Source organism: Porites lutea, chromosome 4 (assembly GCF_958299795.1).
Source record: "Porites lutea chromosome 4, jaPorLute2.1, whole genome shotgun sequence".
Lineage (NCBI taxonomy): Eukaryota > Metazoa > Cnidaria > Anthozoa > Scleractinia > Poritidae > Porites > Porites lutea.
This window is the reverse complement of record NC_133204.1, coordinates 8,406,077-8,433,280: the sequence shown is the minus strand read 5'-3', so window position 1 is coordinate 8,433,280 and position 27,204 is coordinate 8,406,077. Positions and strand designations below refer to the sequence as shown.

The 27,204-nt window shown below is 39.9% G+C and overlaps 2 protein-coding genes across 2 annotated transcripts in view; one reads left to right on the top strand and one right to left on the bottom strand.

Annotated features, from left to right (window-relative positions):
- Nucleotides 1-7,494, top strand: part of LOC140935647 (BLOC-3 complex member HPS1-like) — a 14,170-nt gene extending 6,676 nt beyond the window's left edge. Inside the window, exons 4-9 of the mRNA XM_073385218.1 lie at nt 1,322-1,501; nt 2,196-2,366; nt 4,087-4,397; nt 5,032-5,213; nt 5,647-5,800; nt 6,383-7,494. Of these exons, the coding sequence (XP_073241319.1) occupies nt 1,322-1,501; nt 2,196-2,366; nt 4,087-4,397; nt 5,032-5,213; nt 5,647-5,800; nt 6,383-6,563 (1,179 nt within the window). The 3' untranslated portion in view covers nt 6,564-7,494. The remainder of the gene's footprint in view (nt 1-1,321; nt 1,502-2,195; nt 2,367-4,086; nt 4,398-5,031; nt 5,214-5,646; nt 5,801-6,382) is intronic.
- Nucleotides 7,495-16,281: 8,787 nt separating this feature from the next.
- Nucleotides 16,282-27,201, bottom strand: LOC140935650 (cathepsin Z-like). The gene is made up of 4 exons (XM_073385221.1): nt 26,928-27,201; nt 18,816-19,054; nt 17,733-17,933; nt 16,282-16,874 (listed from the first exon to the last, which is right to left on the bottom strand). Exons 1-4 carry the CDS (start codon nt 27,062-27,064, stop codon nt 16,534-16,536), a joined length of 918 nt encoding a protein of 305 aa, XP_073241322.1. The 5' UTR covers nt 27,065-27,201; the 3' UTR covers nt 16,282-16,533.
- Nucleotides 27,202-27,204: the final 3 nt, after the last annotated feature.

The following is a 27,204-nucleotide window of genomic DNA, read 5'->3' as shown; positions in this document are numbered from 1 at the left end:
GAGAAACTAACACACTGCCTTGTTAACCTGTAAAACCGTTATCTTCTCTCTGTTTTAGCTGAACTCTTTTGGCCTTTAGAACTTCAAGTAGTCCCACCAGAAACAAACCATTATATAACAGATTAATTTTTGCATCCTTAACTAATTACAGTACTCTACTGCAGTTTGTTTTGCAGTTAAAACTTTTACTCAAAGAAGTGTGTATATGTTACTGTATTGTCATTATTTTGATGCTTTTAGACAACTAAGCCATGAGGTTGCATTGACTTGTCGTGAACATTTGATTGTAAATTGAGAAAATGATTCCACTTTTCTATTACATTATTCCAGTTTTTGCTGTTTTGTACAAGTAAAACAGATATGCATTGCAAACAGTTTAAGCTTTATTCTCTTGATATAATTACTGTTGTCACATTACCTTGACTCTGTGTAAGCCAGACACCTCTCTAAGACAGACTGTCGAGGCAGGTCCTCAAGGTGTCTGTCTTAGATAGAGTTGACAGTAATATATTTCCTTTTCCTTATATTTGAACTGTATCTGCTGACATTAACTTTAACCAAGCTGAGCAGTGCAGCTAGCAGTTAAGATAGGAAACAAGAATGTGGACAATGTCAAGTATGAAAATTATGTTTAAAAGCAAAAGCGTGAAGACTAGATAACGTGATCCACTGTCTAAAAGAACTCACCTATGAAACATCATTGTGTTCAGAGAATTAAATAGGAAAGAGTGTGAGCTTGAGAAAGTCATAACATTTTCTCAATGGCCTTTTCTCATTTGATGCCTCACTTGCAGTGCAATCTTGTGTTTTTTTTGTTTCCTTGACAACTCACCCAGGATAATTCTTGACTTGAGCCGCTAGCCTTAGAAATAATTGTATAAATGGCTAAATTTTTGAAAACACGACTTCCAAAATAGACTTGTTCTGCCATGCATTCTTTTTTTGTTCAAAAAGGTCTTCAATGTAGCTGTTGTGGTTCAATGTTATCTTTGGTTTAAATTTTTTATTTCTCTTTGTTTTGGGGTATGGTAATGTGGGATAATGAGTTTAAAACAAAGGGAAATAAAATGTAAACCAAGGATAAAATTGAACCACAACACAGCCAATATTTTTTTCTCTTCTTACCCTCGCATTCCTCTAGTGTTTTCTCTTTTGTTTCCTCTCGTTTTCCTTCGGTACTGTGATTTTCAGGCCCATTGGATGCAAGAAACTTAATTCTTAGGCCTTTTTTTCGGCAACTTCCTGCGAGTTTTGGTAGTTGCAAAAATCCAGCCAGATGATAATGCATTACATGTACTCTTTCTCTTTCATCATTGTTAAGGTTGAAGAAGAAGCAGAGGGTGAAACAGATGAAGAAGAACCTGACTCACACAGCTCAGACAGGCAGCATGAGTATTACCGCCAGCCAGTTTACTTAAGCTCAGACAAGTGCCCTTATTTGCCACATGTTCTCCACTTTGTTCGTCTTGGCACTGGAACTGTGTTAGTCCTTGTGAGTGAGGTAGGCAATTAGTTCTGGAAACCCAGAGCTGGGGCAGTCCCTTATTAAAGCTATATAGGTTTGGCAGCCAAAAAGGGTACCGCTTTGGTATTTGGCACCATTTTTGGGTTGGGAATTAGGCATAGGTCATTCTTACCTGTTTTAGTCTGAAGAAGGGAACGTTTTTGTGCTCTCTGGAACCGGGTCTGGCAATTGGGTAGGTTCTTAGAAAATCCCATATTTTGGTCTGTAATTGGGTAGTGGTTACAGGAAGCATGCCCACAGATGAGTGATCCATCTTCTAGTTGGTAAATTGTAGATGAAGGTGGTTTGGTTCTCTTCTCTCTGCTGGTTTGTCGTTTTGTGAGAGTGAAATGTGCTTCATGTTACCTCTCAACCAGGCGTTTAACGGGGTATCAATAAACCCAAAGGGAAATACTTTCTTATCAAAGAGGACACTAATACTTCTTGATGTTCTCGTTGTGCCTGTGGTGAAGTATAATTATATTTATACTGCTTATTAAGATGTTTATGACGTTTTGCAGTGACCTCAAAATCTTCATTCCTGTTTTTCTTATTTGGGCAATCCCACGTGAATCTCCCGGAATTAAAAAAGGGCTCTGAAAAAGCTATACGTTATTATGCTTGTAGGAGCTGATCACTTTAATTTGCTTGCTTTTTAACTGTTTGTTCTCACATTTTCTCTGGTTGACAGACAAAACAGTCTAATGTGGCATCGTTCATCTACCAAGCTTTACAATCCTTGGCTAGCATCAAGCCATCTGAAGATCAGGGCCAGCGAACTGCACATCAAGCTCAAACTCTTTTAGAGAAACTGGAAGCTTCAGTTAGGAGAGTTCTAGAGCCCATAAGAACCGCTGTTGGGGTAGGGATGCAAATAATTTTTCTATTTTGAAAGAACATATGTCCGGCTTAGTCACCATTTTGGTCGGGAAAAACTGTAGTCGGATCGATGACAGACAGATTACATGTCATTAGTATTGTGCATGTAAGGCGCTGGGTTCATAAGTTGACTGATTAACCCATCCATAATTTCATTAAAGAAATCGTTTAAAGAGTTTTTTTTTTTTTTTTTTACAATAATTCACATGTTCCATCTGCAAAATAATAGTCTTACCTGTTAGCTTCATCCCGATAACATAACTGACGACAATGACTCGGAAGATGACTACCCTGCAGGTTGTCGAAATGTCAGTCACTGTCGACAACAGTCATATTCATGACCACGATCACCGGGACGATCATGGTCCATCTTCTTATAACTGACGACAGTTTAGACTTCATTGGATATTGTCCTTTTTACCGAATGTCATTTGTAGTTCTGCGAAATGAGACTGCGTTGTTTCCCTTCTTTCTTGTTGTGGGTTACGTCACGCCACGTAAATTTCGCTGTCAAAGGTCTTTGTGCTCTTTTTTCAGTAAAGGCTGGTCCTCATACGATTTCTACGATCGATGAAAAAAAGTTCGGTGACTGTTATGGTTATGATATGGAAACACAAGAGAGAATGAGCATTCTCTCTTGGGAAACAACATTAGCAGCAACAAACGCTGAGATGGCTAGGTTCATTGCCTTAATAATTATATTTAAAGCTGCGATCAATGAGATCGCGACTATCGTTGAACACTTTCAACAATTCTAGCGATTTTATGGAAACCAGGCCTAAAAGGACAAGAATCATAATGCTGCAGTCCTTTCTCGGAGATGAAATTGTTCACCGATTATGGGTGCAGTTATACTATAACTGTGCTTAAACCAGGGCGTGCCGAGAAAAAGTAAATTAAGTGGTATGAAAAGGGCGATCTACCGTCTTTTTGGCGGGCCCGGTCAGTGTAAAGCTTAGGGTTACGGTAATTGGTTTCGCTCACTTCACATTGGCGGTGTGTTTTGTGAGAATACAAATGTGCTTTCTTTGACACCTAGGCATATTAGGGGGTACTGGTAAATCCAAACGGGAAAAGGACACTAATATATTTTAATACTTCAGGCGTGCCAGTAGTGTAATAGTATTATACCGCTCTTTAAGGTGTTAATGAGAAACCTTCGTGCCCTTTTTTTGTGTTAACAAAATATCCTTTATCTATTTAATATTATATAGAAAATTTTCCAACACTCACAGCAAAATTTAAGAGAACAAAAAATTTTTCTTCCGAATCGCTCGAACTTCATCAGCGATTTGAAGTGCCAGGTTGTGTAACAGACAGGTTGTTACGTATCCCCATGAGAGAATTGTAAATGGCGGGTAGGTCCAGTCCCTCGTCCCTATTCGGAGAGCGTTTTCTTTGTTTGATAGAAATGGTCTCCTTGACGCGGTGCTTTATGGTGTTACTTTTCTTCGGATAGTACTGTCGCATTGTGTGGGTTGATATCGTGACCCGTTGCATGACAGTGCTCGAAATCGGCAGAAGTTTCACGGGATTGGTGTTCTTCGATCCGGGTGCTTCACGTCACATCGCTGATGAAGGTCGAGTGATTCGGACAAAATATTTGTTTTTAGTCCCAAATTTCGCTGAGACTTGGAATTTTCTATACCAAATGTCTTCGCCATAACAGGTGAAAAACCAATTTGGTAACATCCTTTACCTAGGTTGCTGTCGAAAATCAAATTCGGAACCTTCGTTATCGCTGGGAGTTGGTTAAAAGAGGTGATTTATTAAGCTTTATGATGGCTCCAGTCGGCACAGAGATGTCCCCCCAGCTGGAAGCATCCGTTAATGAAATGACGCGTTGCCTTAAGTCACTCTTCAGCGTCATGTTTTGTACGAGCAGGGGTGAGCCGTCCATTAGTGAACAACAATTGGCGACCATCTCACAGATCAAAGGAATGCTACAATTTCAGCTGGCCGATTTTGAGGATTACTTGCTGGTGAAAGGACAAAGAAATGTTACAATGACTGCGTATCCTTTTTTTCTCAGAACTGCGTCGGCGTTTGTTTTCTCATGATTCGCAACGGCTTTTCTGCGCTTGATTTCCCGGCCTTGGAGCCTCTTGCGTCTTTATACTTTCTCCTTGTCATTAGTTTATTTATTTTTGTCAGAATCTTTACTTTTGCTGTGATTGGCTACGGAATACATCTTAAACAGTGATTTGCTGTTTTCAAAATTATTATATCTATAAGATGTCGGTAAAGGAAATCTTGCGCCGTGGTTAGCTACCCTGGAGAGCAAGATGAAGCTATCATTCCTACATGGGATTTCCCCTTTTTTTTGCGTAGGGGAATAGTTCTTGCAGATGGCGCACAAGTTCGTGACTTGAATCAGAGTTTTTTCTAGGGAAAAATAATTATGGAACAAAGCCTAAAAAACTTAGACTAATTTTTTTTTATATAAAGTCATTTCATACGTCATAAAGTCCTATCTAACAGTTTTTTTTAGACTACTTTGATGTGTGGATGCTCGTAAGAGCAGACGCATAAATGCGTCCTCCCAGACACACGTCCGCGTATTTTTGGATGCGTTTTGTCTGCATCTTTTGGTTCGTTATCTCTGTCTTTTTTATGCAATCCCGTTTACATTGCTTAGCAATTATCAGTTATCTTGAAGACTTTCCTGGTTTGGTGCATTTCATTTATGTGGACCGCAGCAGTGACCAAGTAACCGCTCCTTCTATTAACACCACACCAAGCAAAATCCGGGACACTTCCGATCCCTGCTACGTCATCAAACAGAAAATATGGGATATGTGGGTTTACATTCATTCTTATTTACTCCTTGGTAAGTCAAATGTAATCAGATGTGTACTCGCGTTTTTTTCCAAATAATAACCAGGGTTTTTATTCTCTCTATATAAATGCATGGTTACGGGCAGTGTCACGGGATGTGTTAGCATGAGAATAACACGATTTGTGCATGAAAGCAGTAAGGTTTTTAACATAGCAAGGTCACCTCCAGCCTCGCTTCTATTCAAAGGCCAGGGCACTAAGCACACAACTGTAAAATGGCCTTTTTTTGGTGTCTTTAGTTTGCCATAGACGCTTTGGAAATGTCATGAACCCATTTAGGCCCGCCAAAACAAATAGGAAAGTCAGAACTCTCCAGGGCATTCTAATGTTACAAATAAATGTGTTTGGTATGTGCTATCTATTATATTCTAACGGAATATGAAAATTCCAATATATTTCTGTAACACAGCATATCCATTTTCCAGGTCACACTTTCATAGCAGTACGTGACGGAGACTTTCTGTTTACATATTGTCTTTGGTTTGAAGACTCATCCGGGAATCCTGTCGTACTGCATTGTCCTCTTCCAGTCCTTTACGGTTCGCCTCCTCCGGGAATTCTTTCCACATCATTTTACAAGTAAGTCGTCATTGGGTAAAATAAACATCTCACATGGTTTCACCACTGTCGATGCATTCTGGTTTGTGTTGGTGTAATGTGGCCAACATTTGGGGGCACAAACCGTCTTACAAAGTCACTGACCGTTTCACATGCGTATCCACTAAGTCATCTATAACGTCCAGGGTTGTCATTAAGGGAGGGAGCGGGGGGTTTTTCCACGGCTGCTTTCATAGCAAACGCTAGTTTCCGGTAGGGAAATTAAATAAGATGCTTATGCAAAGTTTAAAGGGGGTTTATTGGTGGGGGAAGGGGGGGGGGGGTAGGGAGTTGATTTTGGGAGGATGTGGAAGGGCGAATAGGGTAATAGGTCTGCCTCTTTGAGAAGGTCAGTCATATGGCACAAAAACACCATGCTGGGATGCAAGAAACGTGCTGGGATAAGGCAAGTAAAGAGCTTGCGTCATTTAAATATGGTACCTTGTCCAAGTGCTTTTGTAGCGTTTTAACAAGGAATTTTTGTACCACGTGGCTGAAGAGCTGCAAAGCAAACCATTATCTAACCTATGCTAAAGGTTGTTCGAATCTTTGTTGTCGTTTCAGGGATCTCACTAGGCGATGCTTCCCATCAGCCCCAGCAAACGCTGTTCGTTGTTATGAGTTGATGTGTGTACATGTTGGTTTAGTCCCAGTTCAGTTCGCCACCAAACACATCCGAAGTCTCGCATCTGCGCTGTTTCAAACATCCCTGGGAGCCCATTATCCAATCAGCTTGATACAATGACGTCACGCATTTGTCATTGCATTTGTTTTAGTGTCGTATTGGTACAGATCAAGTCCTTTTCACAAGAAACGCTCATCTAGAACCTGTAAATTCTCGAGAACGACGCGTGGACTTAACATATACTTGCATTTTTTACGGTGTTCCCTTAACCCTTTAAGTCCCAATAGTGACCAACATCAATTTTCTCCCAATGATATCCGTACCTTGTCAAGAGACTAGGTTATGAGAATTAATAAAATGATCACCTAAGACAAAATGCTTTGATCTTTTGTCAAATTCTCTCAACTCATTCTTTAAGGAAATATATAGAGATCAGTTTGGAGAATTTGTATGTGGATATTGGGGCTTAAGGGGTTAATACTGTTTGTCAATACACCTTGTGCTCTTATGGCGTTGCTAGTGTTGTCAGGCCGCTATGTGGTAGACAAAGGCATACTTTATGGTCACGCAGGGTGCGCGATGCCTCTCAACGTGATCGCCACGAAGAATGGCTTCGAAGCAAACTGCACAAGAATTTCTAGATTGCTGTCAGTGTAATGATGTTTTACTTGAGAAGTGTTGCCATAACAGAAAAGTTTAAAAGGAAGGACCTTTTGAACTTGTGGACTTCGATTTGAATCAAACTGGTAAATATGTAGCGAAAACTTCTGTCTTTCTTCAGGTTTGACAGCTATTTCTATTTGTTGCAGAATAAGGGACCGAGATGGTGACTAGCCATCAAACCCACTGAAAAACCCGGTACTACCGAAATTCATATGCAGGAAAATTTCTACGGGAGGCTAGATCTCGCCTCTACCATACCCTTAAATTCTGTAATTGAAAGAAATAGCTACACTGTATCAAAGCCAATGGAGAACCACTGGCATTCATACCTGGGAAAGTGTGTATGCAGGCAGGAGCTCCCTATGCATCATACCCCAATTCTGTACTATATAACCATAGTTATTGGAGGAGACTGGTTATGAAAAGCGGCAAACATCAATGATAAAAACAACAGTGCTGCAGTTTATGTTGGAAGCACCCTGAAAGTGCACAATCCTTTGTTTTCTGTTGGCAAATTGTTACGGAATAAATTAATGCAACGTTTTTATTGGTCAATACAATCAAAATGATAGGAATTCTTTTGAACGTTGTGCACTTTCAGGTCCACAAAAACATATAACAAAGGAGTCTGTCGGGTTTCATAACCATTCCACTCAATTAACTATGATATAACGGAAGCTGTAAAACCCTGTAAAGGGCCACCGGCATTCATACCCGGCGAAGTGTCTACGGCAGGCAGGAGCTCCTTTTTCGCGATACCCCCAATTGTGTACTTCATAAAGAAAACTGTAAAATCCTGTAAAGAGCCGCCGGCATTCATAACCGGCGAAGTGTCTACAGCAGGCAGGAGCTCCCTATGCGCGATATCCCAATATTTTATTGTGTACTTCATAAAGAAAGCTGTAAATCCTGTAGAGGACCACCGGCATTCATAACCGGCGAAGTGTCTACAGCAGGCAAGAGCTCCCTATGCGCTATATCCCAATTATGTACTTCATAAAGAAAACTGTAAAATCCTGTAAAGGGCCACCGGGATTCATAACCGGCGAAGTGTCTACGGCAGGCAGGAGCTCCCTATGTGTCATATCCCAATTGTGTACTTCATAAAAAAAGCCTAAAAATCCTGTAAAGGACCACCGGGATTCATACCCGGGAAAGTGTCCTCGGATGGTGGGAGCTCCCTTTGACCCTTTAATCCGTAGCAGCCAATTAGTTGTCCTCAGCGGTAGGTGGTACGTGAGAGCCAAGCTTGATAAGAACATCCAGTTTGATCTTCTTTTTGATGACGGCCAGAGCTCAGAGACATTCAGTGTTGTAGTTTAGAATTTTGCATTCATGGAAATAAGACAGATTTGATAAGCATGAAAATGTACGATAATAATTAAAGAAGACCTTGAGGTGGGCCTGGTTGGCGCGCTCCCTTTTGTTTCGTGCCAATAACTCCAGGGGAAAAGCAAGTAAAGGATTTACTTCAAAGATGCATTTTCATTTTAAGGTAGCCAGATGTTCCTTTGGTCTTTAATATATAAATTGATTTTTTTTCACTTTCTTTGAAGTGACGTAAGTAAGTTGTAAAATTCTTTGTCGCCTTTTTGGGGTTATTCACTGAAACTTATCAATCGCTTATCAATAATTAAGCCAATAGGCCAGTAGTAACTCAGACTTTTATTTACCAATGAATAATTTTTTTTTTCACCGCTGTTTGCCACAATGTTCTTGCCTTGCCTAGTCTCTAGGCCTCATTATTTCGGGCGGCCAATCTACATCCTGTCAGGGTACCACGACTGTAAATCCCCGCATAAGGTGTCGTACCGTCAGTGTTGTATCAGCCAACTAATACAACAGACACAAGGAGGTATAACTCCCAGTCCAACTCAATGCTCCATAACTTCAGATAGGTCTGCTACCGCTGGGAAGGCTAGTATTATTGCTCAACCAGAACGAAAGCCATGTAAACGTCTCACCATCATCACCACCTGTCATTTACCCGAGATGAAGCCGTCATCCTTTGAACGTGGGTATTGGCCTTTACAGGACGAGCAATGAATTAAATCTCTTGCCGTTTCAACATCTTTTTTGGTCTTCATGAAAGGACAGATGTTCGTTTCAGGATTTCTACAAAGATCAAGAAATATATTTTATAACGTTTTGTTAGCTTCACAAGAGTATGTATATTAGGTTGCATACCGCACACGTGTTTGAGGCGTGCTTGTAAAGGTGTCCGGAAAGGGGCTAGTACACTATTTGAGGTTTGTTAAGCTATGCAAGAGCCATTCGAAACATCTCTTTCAACCCTAAATTTTTTATTTTATTTACTGTTGTAATTTTCCCTGAGTTTGTAAAACTGTAACGCTGTTTTTTATAACCTCGCCTCAGCCCTTTGTAAACATCCAGCTTGAGCCGAAGGAGTTAATGTCATAGTTAATTTTTTATCTCAGTTAATTTTTATTCTTCTTTAGTTTCAACATCATTAGCACACATTACCATACAAGCCCTCCAACAAAAGCGGAAAGAAAACAAACGCATTTTGCCTTTTGTAACCCAATTTTTTTTCTGTGCCTAACTTGAAACAAATTCCTATGAGTAAATTGCATATGATTACTAACCAACCGTTACTTAAAGAAATATTTGAGGAGCATCCATTAATATCATACAAGAAAGGGCGGTCTTTACAGGATATACTCGTAAGAGTAAATCTGTCATAACGGCTAAAACACGAGCGAGGGAGTCGCGCAGGCCTGTCACTCCCATTTTACACTGTATTTGTAGTAGCTCAACCAATCAGAACCAATAGACCATTAGTTGGATTTTACTAATATCCTATATTAAATCAATCGAAGTGCACCAGAGCAGAATTTCTCGTTAATATGAATCACAATTTGTTTATGTGAGGTAATTTTTTTGCCAATAAAGGTTCTTATTTTTTTCGACCACTCAGTAGTGTTCACTTGTTCCAAAGTAATCATCCCTTTTAAGCGGTAGAATTCGTGGACCGACACGTTTCGGAAAAACTCTAAATGCTTTCTTCGCAAACATGCCTGGCTTCGTCCACGCTACGATCCTTAGTCCCAGTTTCCACGGTCTCCGCAAGGAACGCCTGGCACAATGAGCCCCCTTTTGTAGGTGTCCTAAATACGACGGAAAACGCGTTGCAGATTATGAGCCTCGCTGCTTACGCAAACGAGACTAATAACCTTTCAAAGCTTTATTTAATAATAATAATAATAATAATAATAATAATAATGGAATTTATATAGCGCTTATACATCGCTGTTCTAAGCGCTTAACAATGTAAAAAAGGACCTAAGAATATCATTAATCACAAGCTTACATATAACCCTACTGTAAATATTGTGAAATTTATAGCATACACATCTTAAAAAGAAAAGAAAACAAAAACAAATATGATGAAACTAAATATCATATACCTTTTTAAAAAGAAACGTTTTCAATTTAGATTTAAAAGGATTAACATCAGAACAAGCTCGAATTTCAGGGGAGCTTGTTCCATAGTCGGGGGGCAGCAACGGAAAACGCTCGCTGGCCATAAGTTTTCATGTTAAAATTTGGTTCTTCAAGGCGTAAATGATCCCTTGATGACCGTAATATGCTTGATTGATGGTAAAATTTTAAATATCTTCAAGATAACGGGGACCGGAGCCATTCAATGTTTTAAAAGTTATTAAATTAACTTTAAAAACAATTCCCTCCTCAACAGGAAGCCAGTGAAGATCTCTTAGTGTCTCGGTGATGTGATCTCGTTTTTTGAGACCGGCGATAATTCAAGCAGCCGCATTCTGAACGGACTGCAACTTAACTATGTCCCGTTTTTAGGCACCAAAAAGAAGAGAATTACAAAAGTCCAACTTCGAGCTAACAAAACTGTGAATTAGAATTTCTGTGCTACTTTTACTGATGTGTTTTCTTATTTTAGAAATATTTCGTATGTGATAGAAGGCACCCTTAACTATTGTATTAACATGAGGTGAAAGTGACATTGCCTCGTCAAAAATCACGCCAAGATTGCGAGCCTGTTGAGAGGGCCTGATGCTTTCCATGCCAACAGAAATTGTGGGAGGGGGCAACGAATAACGAAAACGGGAGTGCAGAAAGAGAAATTCTGATTTATCATTGTTAAGCTTTAACTTGTTGGCACTCATCCACAAATTGATGTCAGCAACGCGGTTCTCAAGACGTTGTTTTGCAGCCACTAGATCACAGGTGTCATTACAAGCAAAAGATGTATAAAGCTGCGAGTCATCAGCAAAAAAGTGAAACGACAAGCCATGCTCACGAACAATATCACCCAGTGGAGATGTATACAATAAGTAAAGCATGGGGCCTAGGACCGAACCTTGAGGTACACCCCAATGAAGGGGTAATACTGTGGATGAAGCGTCGTCTACTTTCACAAGCTGAGTACGGTCAGTAAGGTAAGATCGTAGCCTATCCAAGGCTTTTCCTTTGATACCGAACCTAGAGGAGAGTCTTCCTAGAAGAATTTCATGATCAACAGTATCAAAGGCTGCAGAAAGATCCAATAGCAAAAGCAAAACACCGCGATAACTATCGATGGCTTTGAGGATATCATCCTGTACTCGAATCAGAGCTGTTTCACAGCTATGATTAGCTTTATAAGAAGACTGAAGTTCCTCATTTAATCCATTTGAACATAAATATTCCAAGAGTTGCGTAGCCGCTACTTTTTCTGTCGCCTTGGACACAAGCATGAGGTTCGATACCGGTTTGAAGCTTGGATAGAGCTCGGTGTCAAGGGACGGTTTATTAGAAGAGGAGATAAAATAGCCCTTTTCATAGCCAGAGGAACTTCACCACTTTCTAAAGAGCAATTAAAGGGGCTATGTCAGCTGGAGAGCATGCGTTCTGAGGTTATGCAAATTACTTTCAACTGTCAAAATTCTATTGTTTTTAACGCGTGACTTTCTCCATGTGCGCTCTGAGGTTATGCAAATTACTTTCAACTGTCAAAATTCTATTGTTTTTAACGCGTGACTTTCTCCATCTTCTCTGTCACGTCCAAGGCTCCGAATTTAGAGAGGTTAACAAGCGAAAAGGGTTTAGATAAGGGATATTTCGATAAAATTTACGGAACGTTTCTTCTCTGGTTATGCTAGATCAAGAATAAAATTGTGACGACAATTTTACTTGTAGTTTTGGAGTAAAAACGCATGCCATTCATAAAATAGTGCGCAAACAAAAATTCAACAACAACATATTGTCTTATGCAACAAAATAAATCGAAGTTGTATTTTACAAACGAGCTACAAAAGACGCTAGACCGAAGATAAAGACCAAGATTGTTTCAAATCATTAACAATTAGACTTGTCTGTCGCTAGTGATTTTATAATTTAGATGCTGATAGAACAAGAGACATCAAGTCTTTGTTTTGATCTTAGGGAAACATATATTATCGCGCAAAATTGTTCGATCGTGCCGAATCACTACGACGTCGAGAAAAACAGAACCAAGCATCATTGGTATACTACTCCACTATAAGCAGTCCGTTGATAAAAAAGGGAAAGTAAACTCTGCTATCTTCCAAAAATATGCTCGAACACAAACAGTTCAAAAACATGGCATTTAAAGGCTCTAACTCGTACTAAGGTGCCTCTCTAAGTCCGTTGAGAACAATCTGGACGAGCAAACGGTCGTGTTTATCTTTGCCGTGAATCTAGATAAATACAAGAAGGAATCTAGCCGAATTTTATAATGTTTCCTTCGCCAGGAGTTTAGTTTGGTCACGAAACTCATGGCCTGATGCTCTTGTAATCGTTTACCAAAAACAGTCACCGCCAACTCGATAGCCGCTTCATTATATGTCCACATACTTTGAGCACAAGAAAAATCCAAGAGCCAGCAACCTCTAAAATAACTCAATAGAAAGGTTCTGTGAACTATAGGGAAGATTCCATCAAAGATTCCATCACTCATTGTGGAGTAGCCGTCATTAACTCTGCCATTACAACGGCCGCTGATAAGAGGACACAGTAAATCCACGTAAAAACATTCCACAGGCAAACAATTTCAAAATAACGCCAAAAAATTATTCTGTAATCACCACAGAACGATTCTTAATACAAAACTTCGCTAACTATCGAACGATGGCTGAGATTTAGACAGATAAAAACAGCCTTCCAAAATCTCCGACAGAACTTGAAAAAGACGGGCCGACTTTTTCAAGTTTGTTTTCATTGGCTCGCGCATGCGTGTGGGGTGACATAGCTCCTTTAACAATCTTTGTTATGATTGGTACCAAATCAGAAAAGCGCAACTTAAGTAAGTTAGAAGGAATCGGGTCTAGAGGGCACGACTTCCTAGCCATTTTAGCAATTAATTTGCTCAGTTCGACAGCAGTATTCGGCTTGAACTGGTTAAACTCACATTTATCACATTCATCATTTAATAAATTCTTCAGTCGCCATGGTCTCATCGTCGAGAAGTATGGTGCAGCCCTGCGGGAGATGAGATTAGCAATCCAGGCTTGAATTGCACCATCGTATCCTTACATTACTTATTTATTGCCTAGTGTTGTATTTCAGATGTATCTCGGTACGTGTGCGCGTACAATTTTATTTTGAGCGCGCGCATTATTTGTTTATTTATTTAATTGACGTGTACATTTAGTTCGTTCATTAACGTCTTAATTTTACTTTGCGTTATTTTCCTCACTTATACATTGTCCGTGACTGTGCTCACATGGTGGGTGGCTCCTCCTAAAATGTTCTGCAATTGGTATAGGATTTAATGGAGCCGAAACCAATTGTGGAATTGCACGCATTTTAGGCATCCTACTGATGAACAGTTGCGACACGTAGATATATATTTTTTAGCAACTAAGATAATTTGCAGTCTGTCTACTTTGAATTGAATAGAGGGATTATTAAAACTGGAAAATTGGAAAGGGATATCAGGCAGTGCCAAAGAGTCTAGATTCGATCGAATTGTGGCAATCTTGCTTGAGAAAAAATCCGCGAAGTTGTTACGTAATTCTTTTGCATACTCGCAAGAAGGGTAACACTTCTCCGGTGTCAGGTTTAATATGCGGTCAATGGCGGAAAACATGCAACACCTTGTGATTGCCTTTGTTTTCTTTTATCAAATCAGAGTATAACTCCATCTTTGCCGATGTAATTAAAGACCTGATTTGTTTGCATTTGTCTTTGTATGGTTGTTTGTGTACAGTTAGTTTGGTTTTTCGCCAGTGCTTCTCCAGTTTACGCCGATCACGCTTTGCAGACGAAATTTCATCATTATACCATGGCGCGGAAGGCCTTAAAGTGACCACACGTCTTTTTAGGGGCGCATGGATTTCAAACAAACGATCAAGATCATTTTGATACTGTGCTAATAAATCGGTTACATTTGTAGCCGTGGAGGTGAAAACAGGTAAAGTTGTCAGATCTCTCCGTAAAGCCTCCATATTTCAGGGGAAAGCAAGGTTTTGTCGGTAAAAAGCACATGACCGGTAGTTAATTCGAACACTCGACTGATAAAGACGTTGTGGTGAACGTTAAAATAAACTTTTTTTTTCAAATTACTTTGCTCTGAACTGTTATATATTTCTGACAAGGCTATCTTCAATGGTTGAAGCTTGTTGTTGAGAAGACAAGCCACTCTGCATTTGCTGATAACTAATATTTCGCGCTGACGACAAAATGACAGAACATTACTACTTTAATACTACTTAACACGCTTTAGTGTGTTATATATTAAATTTAATCACATCAAGCATTAACAAAGCTAGGAACACCGTATTTTCTCAGAAAAGCGCCCATGCACTAACTCAAAAGTGACAAAAAATGTGGTTGCTGCGACTGAGTTGGTTAAGTCACCACACAACTTTTACGATGGTAAATTCAGATGTTGTGGACTCCATTGATATAATTTCATCTGTACGAATTTCTTACATACTGAAATAGCCACCTAGCCTGCGTGGCAGGGGGTGTCAGTAAAACGCAGGGTTGGGGTCTCTTTCTTTTAAAGAATGCTGTTTTAGGTTTAGGTTAGGGGTTATTTAGGGTTAGGGTTAGGGTTAGGGTTCGGTTTAGGGTTAAGCTAGGGTTATTTAGGGTTAGGGTTAAGGTTAGTGTCAACCCTAACCCTAACCCCAAAACAGTATTCTTGAAAAAAAAAAAGTAGACTCCGACCCCGGCCCCGACCCCGCGTTTTACTGACACCCAGTGGCAGGCGCCGGATAGATTTTTCGCGCGCGTGTCGTCGAAATTTCTCCCTTCGCCTTCTTTGCTTTCGATTTTGGCGTACTCCAGAAGAAGACAAAAGAAGGCTCTGCTCGCAGGGTGTAACATAACTATCAATGACGTCCCCTCCCTTTATATTCAGATGGCAGGTTGCCAAAGGAGCAGATGTAGCTGCTTCTTTAAAATGCCAGACAAAATCAAGAAGGGGAGGAGATATGAACGGGAGTATGGCCTGCGTTGCAGGCGCCTGATTTAGGGCGAAGGATGAAATCTCTGATGACGCGCGTTCCCCTCGCGCGGCCTGTTGAATTAGCAATTAATGAATTCGGCTTTCGTAGGATATGAAGAATTATGCAGATCGAGAAGGGTGTTATCCACCTCGGCCGATAACACCCTCCGAGATCTGCATAATTCTTTATATCCTACGAAAGCCGAAGTCATTAATTGCTTTATTATTCACTCAGAATAATTCCTAGTTTAAAAAACAAGCTAAAACATACTTACCTTCGTCGATGTTGAGTTCACCTCGATAGTGCATGTTTAGAAGATAAAGGGCTGTTCAGGTCTGCAAATATACTCCAGATAGCAGTTGTTGTCCGTCGAGTTGTCTTCTTGCTATGTTTTTAGACAATAGTTCGTCGCGAAACTAGTAAAATGTTCCGCCGACTGTTCGGCCATTTTAATTTTCACAACAACTAAAACAACTCAACTTCGTCCCCTGGTCTTCGCGGTTAACGGTGCATTAACCTGCAACTGTGCTGCACTTTTGACGTCATCGGTTGATTAATCGTAAAATTCTTCCAAATTTTGTCAACAGTAGCTGGTTATGGTGAATTATGCGTATGTTTTAAGCCACTCAGAAAAGGAGAAATATTTTGAATGAATAATGATAAATACTAAGCGGCGGCTGCAACGCAGGCTAAAGGGAGTACAAGTAGTTAAACAAACAGGTCAGTTGTACACTTTCAGCATAATATTTTATTACGCAAACTCTAAAAAATTACGTACTTATGAAATTTAAACAGTGGGAAACAGAAGTGCGACTATAAAAAAATATTGCTTGACTATTTCTGTCAAAACCTGTCTCTTTAAATGCATACAACCATAATCCTTAAAGATTTTGAAAAATGAGTACTTTACTACCAGCAGAACGTTGCTAGAAAAAACAAAAAAAAACTTCGGCAATTTCTTAACATCATTCATTATTTTAGTCCCCTTTTACTATAGGCACAGCAAATGTGCAGTCCTCTTCAATTCCCAGGTTGTATTGGTCTCCGTTTCCATATTTGTATGCACTGGTTACGATCCTCAGCCAACCCTCTTCTCCCCACGGGACACCCCAGGAGTTGCGCACAATCCAGTACTCTGTTCCATTCTCAACACCCCAGCCAACAACAGATACAACGTGGTTGCTTCTACAGTAAGAGTGATATTCAGTGTAGATACCTCCTTTGTATGCCACGAGTTTCGAAGTGGCCATTAGGCTACATGCAATAGGACCCCTGGCATAGATTTCGGCCATCATGTTATGACGTCCACTTACTCTACCTGCAAGACAATACGAGAAGGATTCTTGATACTAAAATAACAGAAATGCTCGAATTAGCATCCCTTAACGCTTAAAGTAATAAGCTCCACCCCCCCCCCCCCCCCCCCACTAACTTAACATCCCTCCAAGCTGAATATCATATCATACAATAGATTATATAGCGGTAACTTATTATATACATGTAATTTTAGGTCAGACACCTCTGACAACATAGCCTGTACCAGGTTCTCAGATACATAGGGAAGTTGCAAAAACCTGTGTGATCTGTGTACCAGTAACTGCACATAACTATGTTATAGCCTGGAGCAGGGCATACTATGTAGGAGCCTGGAATACTGCTACTGACAAAGAAATGTATCTCTGTAGCACACACATAACTTTGGGTACTAATAAAAAGACATGTTCAAAAGTTTGCCCGTTTCCAAGTAAAGTCACAGTTTTCGGTCATATGAAGCAGGGACAAACAGTAATAAGTGTCCCCTCTAAATAACTACTCCTCCCTCCCCCGACATAACTCGAAGCTCTTGTTTTTTCAAGCTATAATGTTGTTGGACTTCAGCCTTCCTGGTCAACTATTTCACATTGAAAGGTTTGTTGATTGGGGTGACTTGGAAATTGCCTATTTCGACCGACATGCACAGAGCGGGCACAGAGCTATCACCAAGATTTCAAGGTTCTGGGTATAGGCAGGGAATTGACCAAGTTTGAAGCTCTTTTGGTTTATATCCTTTTGTTTCCTATTTAAAAATAGCCGTGGCTCATTCTCATACAGACTGTAACAGTCCACGCGCCCTAGTGGCAGCCCTGCAAATAAACATTAATTTCTGAAGGATATTTTAGTCAGCACGACCTCTTACCATAATCGCTGACCTTCCACTTTGTGTAGTTGGTAATAGCATGGCACTCTCCGAACCTGGTGCACGTGCCACACTGATTGAATGCCGTACACCTTCCATCTCTGGCTTGATAATTATTGCAGGTTTCACTAGGTATACCTTCCCAAAAAGCATAGTCATATACACCAATCATTCCACCTCCATGGCAGGTCCCTGCATTGCCTGTTGTAAAAAGCATATCATTCATAAGCACTGGTATCTAAGTGGCATTACTAAACTGTGTTGCAATTTAGAAAAAACTGCAACATGAGAAATACTTCTGGAATGCCATTGTGTTTCAAAGAAAAAGTCAATCAGGTGTGAGAAAACCATAGGGCAAGCAACAACTTAAAGTAATTTACAGCCAGTTTATAATTTGTGGCTTCCTCGCATGTCTTCATCTTTGTTGTGACTCATCGCAATACAAACATTCCTGAAGTATTTCTAGCTTTTACACGTTTCTCATTTTGACAGCTGAAGCAGGAATCAAAATGTCAAGAGATAAAGCCTGATAACTAAAAAAAAAGATTTTAATTACTACTTATGATCTGGAGCTTGTGGCACCCAGTACCGTTGTAAATCTACAAAATTTGTATACGGAAACACCTGTTGAAGCCTCCTCTCCCGGTCCACGAAAAGGCAGAAAACTCCCTGTCTCCTGCACAAACAGACCAAAATTCCTGGTAACGGTAAAATGGTATTTTGAGCTTTTCTGTGCTATTGTCTGGCATTTAGATTTAAATTGTAAAAATCCCAAAATGTTTTGCCTTTAGAGTTCAGGTTACAGCTTCTGCATCTTTTGTGTTTTACATCACTGTCAAAGACTATTTTCATTGTTGCAGCCACAGGTGTGATTGTTGATTAGTTCTACGTTCAACACAACTATAAATTTTCAGGATATGGGGGCTCTGATTGATTCATGTGTGTAACTAGGGTGGGGTAAGTGGACCAGGGGACAGAGTAGGCATGGCAAAGGGACAGTTTCAAGATTTTAGATATCCAAACACTGGCATAACACTTCTACTACCTTACGTAATAAATGGCACGATGATAAAGCTTTCTTACCACAGTCCAAGACATTCTGCACTGATAAGAGATTGCTTGGCCACTTTCCATTCCTAAGGATGTTGATTCTGTCAGACATGGCACTAGTTGTCCCATAAGCCCAGCAAGAACCGCAGTATCGAGGAATGTGTTGATTCCGGGTCACACTAGCAAAGTTTCCCTTGCCTGGGATAGATCTCCAATCAAGCTCCTTTGGCATGTCTTCAGGATCCAGGTATGAATGAGGGCGTGGAGTTTTTCTGTCGGCATACAAGTTAGATAAATATTTTTAAAGTTGAACAGATAAAAAGAATATTTTTATTAGTTGCCTGAGAATGCAGGTGACGTATGTACAGTGTACATTTATGCACAACCTTAAATAAATTTTATGACAAATTTTTTCATGTTTTCTATGGAAGCTCACTCTTTCCCCGATCCTATTATATTTTCTGTGTTGATAAAATTTGCATGTAATAATAAACAATTATTGGACGAGGTTTTTGTCATATCCGGAATAATCAAGGTCGGGGTAAATGTTATCAGCCAAGTCGAAGGCCGTGGCTGATAACACTTACAGATACCTTGATTATTTAGGATATCACAAAAACCGAATCTAATAATTGTTTTATTATACATTGTTTTGAAAAAAATAACAACAAACACACCGTCGCAAAGAACCTTAATTGTATTGTTATTGGAAATCATGCATTGCGCGCGCAACCTGCAGATTATATAGTCAGTTATCTGCTAGCTGATAACTAACTAATCTGTAGGTTGTGCTGATTTCCAAAATTAGCAGTAGGCTCTTAGCCAATAAGATGACAGATAGCGAGTACAATGTATAATAATTACATTTACATGTATGTGTAAAAACATCAAGTTTAAAAATGCAAATTGCATACAGTGAGACCTCTCTTTTGGGTATCTCTATTAAAGGGAAACCTCTATTCAAGGGAGAGGGACACTTTTTCTGGGAAGCGAAACCTGGATTTAACCTCCATTCACTAAAGGGGAAACGGCCTCATCACTCAAAAAGTGACTGACCACTCGTTGATAAGTTTGAGTGCACGCTAAGTCACAGTGGCAACAACTTTCAAACCATGAACTATCTACATGAACTCAAATTGATGTACTGTATTTGTGGAATTCAACACTCAACATCGCAGGGATAGGGATAAGTTAATCATGATAATCAGGTACTAGAGGAAATATGCAATGAAAGAAAAAAACATTTAAGAATATTACGGAAAACTTCAATGTTTTGGTGTGCATCTATCCCTATAACTTTTCTTTAAACTACCATTAATCTAGAGAAAATTGCTCTGCATGCATGCCAATACACGTTGTAACTTATGCACCTTTAGTTTTGGCCCATAGTAAATTATATTCTCTTCTTCCGTACAGTGTGGTGGATACTTAATGTGCAGGGCATGTTTTTTCACCCTATTGATTTTGTCTCACAGCTGTAGAGAAAAAGAGTAGCTGCCACAGCGGACAGCAGATAGCTTGGTGCGCCTGCACCAACCTCCAGTCCGGCCGGAGTGCGTCGTATTCTTGGAAGCGTTGATTTGCCAAGCAAACCTTCACTCTTGTGGGCAACATTAACATAGAAATGGTGAGCGCTTCTTCTGTTAGCTTCGCCAAACGTTGTCCACTGGTAGCAGCCATCTTAGTACCCTGAAGATCCTTGGATAGATTATCAGTCTGGGAATAAAGCCGCCCCCCAAGATAAAAAGCAAGGAAAAAGTCAAACCACTCCGTTTGGGCCTTACATCTTATTATCCTTTAAAAACGCTCATCGGGGTTGTAATTGTTCGAACAAGCAAACATCCCACTCTTCTATAGGGCAAAGTCCAATAATTCCATGGGAATTTTTTCATGTCAACTGGTAGCCTGCGAATACAGCCGTTTCTCCTTGCTTCTTGCCGCTAAGGACGTTTTGCCAGGAGAAAACGAAACGTCCCTGGCAGCAAGGAGCTAGGAGAAATGGCTGTATTCGCAGGCTAGTGAACTGGAGCCCTTGAAAATAAATCCCACCAATAAAAGTGGCCCTCCCCCTCTGCGGTTTCTGAACATTCACTAAAGGATTTTTTTTTCAAATTCACAGCCTCCAAAACATTTATTTTTTCTCTGACAGAGGCATTTGACAACTATATTGGGCTAATGTCATGAGAATTTTAAACAGTTCAAATGCCTAGGGGTTGCCCAGGGAGGAATGTTGAAGTTTCAAATTGATCCTACAGGGCATTACTAAAATACTTAATGATTAGGTTCAGATTTCTGGATTAGTTTGGTAATAAGAGGCCCTCTTTTTCTGTAATTTAGCCAAGGTCTGGAAGATGTACCACAAAAATCTATAACAAGAGAGTTTGAGAGAATGAAGTCAAATCAAACTGCAGTACAGTATGTGGTCCTTGATCCGCGACTTTTCCGAACATGATGAAGTATTTCGCCTAGAAAAAAATACGGAAAAGTTTGGAACTTGTCACTTCACGATTATTGAGAGGAACATAAAAGCAGTCTTCAGGGAGTTGTTCAGCTCGTTACGTTTTGATTTAGGTGAGATATTTGAGATAATAGTTTTCAGTCGCGGACCAAAGACCACCTACTGTACAGCGTGAAGACTTTACGCGATTGAAATTTGCTTAGTCACTGCTTGCATAACAAGCTTGAGATTTTTTTTACAACAAAGCCCCACACAAAGACTGCAGTATCTTGAATAATTGACGAAGGAGAACGCAGTCCATTCTTCAAGGTGCGGTTACCAATTTTGGAGCGCGGCTACCGAGCAGGTAGAGGCACTTTCTGCCAGATTCTTCACAAGCTGAGATTTCTTTCAACAGCCAAACAAGACGCTCAGTGGGAGCGTACACTTCGGCGTCGTGGTTGTGGATTAATTGTGAATGCGGAGGAATATTAAGAAATAATATTTTTCGGATACCCTTCCATACAAATACCCGTACTTTTCTCCTTTTGTGTAACAGACGTCGTAACTTCTTCACCGGAAGTCTGCTAGGTGCACGGCTGTAACCACATTCGATTAAAATTTTAAATAATTGAGCACGGCGAGATTTCAGTTCCACTTCCTTTATTTTCTCTAGAACAACACTTTCCTTATGTACAGTTAACTCCACCCCTTCTCCAGCAACGTAACTATAAACTAACATCAGTACACTTCCTTACAAAACTTGCTGGAAATGCAAAATCTCCGCACCGAGGATAATCCATGTACATTATCGCAGCATAAACTAGAAATACGTATCTCGCAGTAACGCTAGCGAAACTCGGAGCGCTTGCCATTTGAACGGAAATTTCGGTAAAATTTTTTTCCGGAAAATTTCCACCGGGATGAACCGTGCCATTTGAATTCTCCCCGGAGTTCTTCGTTTTCTATACAAATGGTAAGCGCTCTAGGTTTTTTAGAAGGGCCACTCAAGTTAAGCCTTGTCGGGCGGGGTTAGGAACTGGACGGGTAACCCAACCCGAATATCGTCATGAAGGTCCCTACCTTGTTCTTTGTTTTCTTCTTCTTTTTTTTGCGTATTGTGTGGTGTTATTTTAAAAGTGTATTGAAAAGCATAGTTAGCATTATTTCGGCCGCTAGATTAAGAAAAAAAAAAACACAAACGCGGCAGTACAGTTCGCGTGAAAATTATTATAAGCTTTAAATATACTTCGGGCAGTAGTACAGAACTGAAACTTTGATTTATCGGCGAGGAATTTAACCGGAAACTAATAAATTTGGGTTTTCCACGTTGTATAACAAGCTAGGGAATAAAGAACAAGGTTTCAACCATAAAAAAGCCAAACTGAAACGCACTTTGGAGAAACATATGGCCGGCATGTATTAAATCAAACTCGTCTGCGCAGTGAGACGCATTGAAAATTGCTCTTGTATCTCGATTTTCGCTCATATTGTGAAGGTACTAGCCCAAATTTATTCAATTATTGGTAACTGTACTTTTAAGTTGAAAGACAATTTTGTTACCCGATGGAGGAGGCTGAAGTTGCTGCTGAGATACCACCGTAACTGCCACTTAGCCAGACAGGTTATGTTGCCCTAGACTCTTTTTAAAAAATATTAATTGTGTTTGGATATTTCATTTGTCATAGCGAACAACAAGATGGCGTGAATGCTATTTTGAAGAATAATAATTGCATTGTCTTAATGCCAACTGGTGGTGGAAAGACTGTGTATTATGCAGCTCTTGGGATCATTCTGCCCAGATTCACCATTGTTATTAAGCCTGTGATTGCCCTCTGGCTTATACAGGGTCCCCTTCTTTGCTAAACTGTGCTAGCTTAAAATTTCCTTTAAAAGTCTTCTGAAGGAGTAGTTTTTGATCTATTTGTAGTTGAAGAGGAATACAAGATCATATAATAATTATCAATGGGCACAAAATTGCTAAATGCATAGACGTTAAAGTAAGAGTAGATGGTTCTGCAAAACTACTAACCCCCAACCCCCTTCCTAGAAATTTTAACTACAAAATTATGACCAAGATACAAGAATTGAATGGAAGGAACAGTGACAACAGGCCCCTGGACAAACTAGAAGAAAATGCAGTAGTATTGAAAACTCTTCGTTATTAGTCAATAATGTCAGTGTATTAACAGTGTCAAGCAATGAAAAATGCGCTGCAGCTGTTTTAAGTAATGGACTTCAGCCATTCAAACCCTCACCCTTTTCAATTTTTTCCACCTCACCAAATTTAATAAAAAGTGTTGCTCCTTTTCCTTAAGGGACCGGTCATTTTTTATCGTCGAGGAGGGGCGGGGGGGGGAGGATTTGGGGCTAAACGAGGTGAAATTTAGCCGATCCCCCCTTTGAATGTTGCTTCACCGAAGTGATCCCCCCTAGTAACTTTTGATGACTTTCGGGATCCCCTCCCCCCCCCCCACGTCTTCATTTTTCAAACAAATTTGAGTGGTCCCCCCTTTTGGGTTCTCTGTTACGACTGATCCTCCCCTTTTTTCTCCCCAAAACGAAGTAATCCCCCCTAAAATGCTCGAACCCCCCCCCCCCCCCCACCACCACCACCACCACCACCACCACCACCGACGCTAAATAATAACCGGTCCCGAAATTAGTGTCACTGGACATTGAATTGATGTATGTTTTATGTATTTCTGCTGCGATTATTGAACTGAGATGTGGCCACTGAACTATGGTCAGCAAAAGAAAAAACCTACACCCCTCCCCAACTTATAATCGATCTGTCTAGCCGAAAGTAATAAAATATTTCGCCCCTATTCCTCGATTTTGGTTGGACATTGACATGGACATTGAGTTGATGTGTGTTTTTTATACTATTACTGAGATTATAGCGTGTGTACAGTCGCCCCCTACCCTCTGAGAAAATTGCTGTACATAGGCTACTGAGATTATTGAACTGGCATGGCATCATTGAACTGACTTATGTTAAAAAAGGGTTAAGCCCATTACCCTTCTTTTTCATTTGTGTGACCCAATAAATATAAGTTACATTGAGACTATAGACAGTTTGAATGAGATGTAATGGTATGATTATTGAACCATTCTGTTTTTTCTGAACTATACTAAGCGAGAAGAGGCTGTCTTTATAGCAAGATATTTTTGTCTCGCTCATCAAGATTGACTGTCATTGTGGTAATCCGAAATGACGGATTGATCAATGTTGGCACCTTCCTTCTCTTCAAACCCTTCCCTGACCTGAAAATAAAGTTCATTACTTATCTCTCGAGAATCTAGGGATCCGTTTTCCTGAAACGATTACCAAGCGTTAGTTAGGTTAATGTCACCTTCAACAAGTTATGCATTTTTATTTCTTTTGTCAAAAGCATCAACTGAAATATCTACGATCTGCCATTAATTTTCCTCCAACAAAAACTGATGATTCTTGCAAAGAATCATATATCCATCTGTCCGTGGTTTCACAGTTAGTAACCTAACAGACTTCAATCTTGGTTTAAGGATATGCGGTGGTGTTAGTAATCAATTCCTGACCTTGCACAATCTAGCTAGGCCTCGAGCTAATTCTGTGCTTTCAGTTCGGTGGATTTGCCCTAAAAGAGAGAAAAATGGAAACATAAGTCGTCAGTGCTGTACTTTACTAGTTCGAATTCTAAAATAAACGACAAGTTCAATACTAAGATAAGTCTCACCGATACCTTCGAGTCATCAAATAAATTGGTCAAGGTCTTTTACGGTTCGAAAGAATCCTCGACTCCTTTGCAGCCATTTCTACCATGAGGTTTCGCGAATTTTGAACCATTCACCTGTCTACCTAAAGTTAACAATGTGTACAACAATATTATACTACAAATTGAGTACCTCCAAGACTTAAAAAGACCAAAAATTGCGCCGTGCCAAGTGAAACGACACAAGATCTGGTAAACCTCGCGTCTGTACCCTTCCCATGGTCCCTTCCTGCTCATCACGGGTCAGTCGCGTTTCGCGTTCACCTCTGCGAAATACGAAGCTCCTGAAGAAAAGGCTGGATCAAGGCTGCTTCTCTTGATTTCGCGGCCCAGAGCTTTTGATTTCAGGTTATGATTTTGTACATTTCACAGGACAATAAATTGTCTTCATGTGGACTTTGAATGTTTCAAATTAGCACTATAAATAGTCAACTTTTAGAAAGATTTTTATGAACATTTGAAGCTTCTTGACTCGTTTAGGCGATAAACATAACGAAAAGCAGGGAAAAGATCAACAACAACAACGAGCTTTATTTACATGACCATACAAGCACATACAGTATTGCAAAAGCTATGTTTAGGAATCAAAATTACAACACAGGGCAATTACGTTACTTTGATAATAATTTGTCACGAACATCAAAACAAGCTGAAATATATTTTATGAATTGTATATTGATAAAGTAATTAGAAGAGTTCATCAGTTCATTGATAAAACCGTTTATAGGTAACTGGGTAATATTTGGAATCAGAGTCTTGACGTTATAGTAAAATTTATTCCTAATCATAGAGTATGTAGGACATTGAAAAAGAAAGTGAACTTCGTCTTCTATTCTGAAGAAATTGCTGGTCACAGCTCACGATTCTGCCTTGACTCTAAGTATTTTTTAACTTTTCTCACCACAAGACTCCAAATCTCGTGGTTTTTAGCGAAATTTCATTCTGAAATGAAATGTTTCTTTGTTCAATAAAAACGGAAATGTTTACTCTTGCTGAATCGTGATTGATTCTTCCCATGTAAACCCCGAGAATAGCAGTGTACAACCGTCAGCAAGAGACTTCGCGACGGTTTTGCGAGACACTTTCAGTGTCAAAATCATGCTTGTTTCCCTCGAATAAATCTTTCAATTCGTCATAAATTTTAAACAGCGTCCACTGGCAGAATTTCATGGACAAAAAATGTTAAATACTGGGCAATTAATTTGATAATTTAACAATGGTTGCGTGCCGAAATTATGGATAAACGTTGCCCTTGCACGTCAAAGGTCTTGGGTTCGACTCCCGCCGGGTGAGCCTTTTTTTCTATTTTTCATGGTCGTTTTGTTTCGTTTCGTTTTTTAAAAACATACAGGAAGCGTTTTGCAGCATCAATTTATTAGGAAATAATGTCACATTTGACAGTATTAAAACCTAAAAAAGCTCGAACAACGCACTTCGTAATCTGAAATAACTACTAGTATTTATTATTAGACTGCTTATACTTTGGTCAGATTTCCGTACAGCCCCATACATTTATCATGCATGTAGCAGTCTCGTGCTATTTCACGCAAAGGAGTTGTTAAGGGGCTTAGCGGAAAACGTGCTATAACACAGTGTAGATTTGTTTCAACGTACACTGTTCTCGCGCAAACAAATGTGTGGGGATATTAACTTGGCTTCATGGTGAAAAGATTTACGTAGAACGAACAGTGCAGTGGCCTCAATGAAAAACATTTCCTTGAAACGAATGGCAACGTTTTCTGAAGGGAATCTATTTTGTGTGGTGCAGTCAAAAAGAAAAGAAAAATACTTTGCAGCGAAACGACCGGACACTGTTCGATCGCTTGAAAAATTACAGTAATCACTGCACTTGTAAATTGGTAAACACACTGAACAATACCTACAGTAAAGCACAAAAGCGAACAAAGGAAGGTTTCCGCAATACCAAGAAGTAGCACCCAAATTTTCACTTACATTACTTCCATTCTGCCTTTGTCAAATTCCGGATTGTAGCAACCTTTGCTGATGCGGCTGTTAGGTTTGATGTCCGGGAACTTTAAAGCCAACGACAACCCAAGGACATTTAAGAGCAGTACAAATACAAACTCCATTGTCAGAAGAATGGAAGGTATTGAAACTAAACTGAAAAAAGAAATGCCAGCTTTTCGTGGAACCGGCCCTTTTTTGTTTTGTTATCGACTCGCGTGGAAGTCAGAAGATTACCCACTTGACAAAACTCGTTCCCAGGTGA

Excerpts from the sequence above, each read along its gene's own strand:
- LOC140935650 (XM_073385221.1), bottom strand. The coding sequence starts at position 27,064 with ATGGAGTTTGTATTTGTACTGCTCTTAAATGTCCTTGGGTTGTCGTTG. Across the intron at positions 19,055-26,927 it reads AAAGGCAGAATGGAAGTAAT|AAAAACTCCACGCCCTCATT; the intron begins GTAAGTGAAAAT and ends GTATGCCGACAG. Across the intron at positions 17,934-18,815 it reads GCAGAATGTCTTGGACTGTG|GCAATGCAGGGACCTGCCAT; the intron begins GTAAGAAAGCTT and ends TTTTTACAACAG.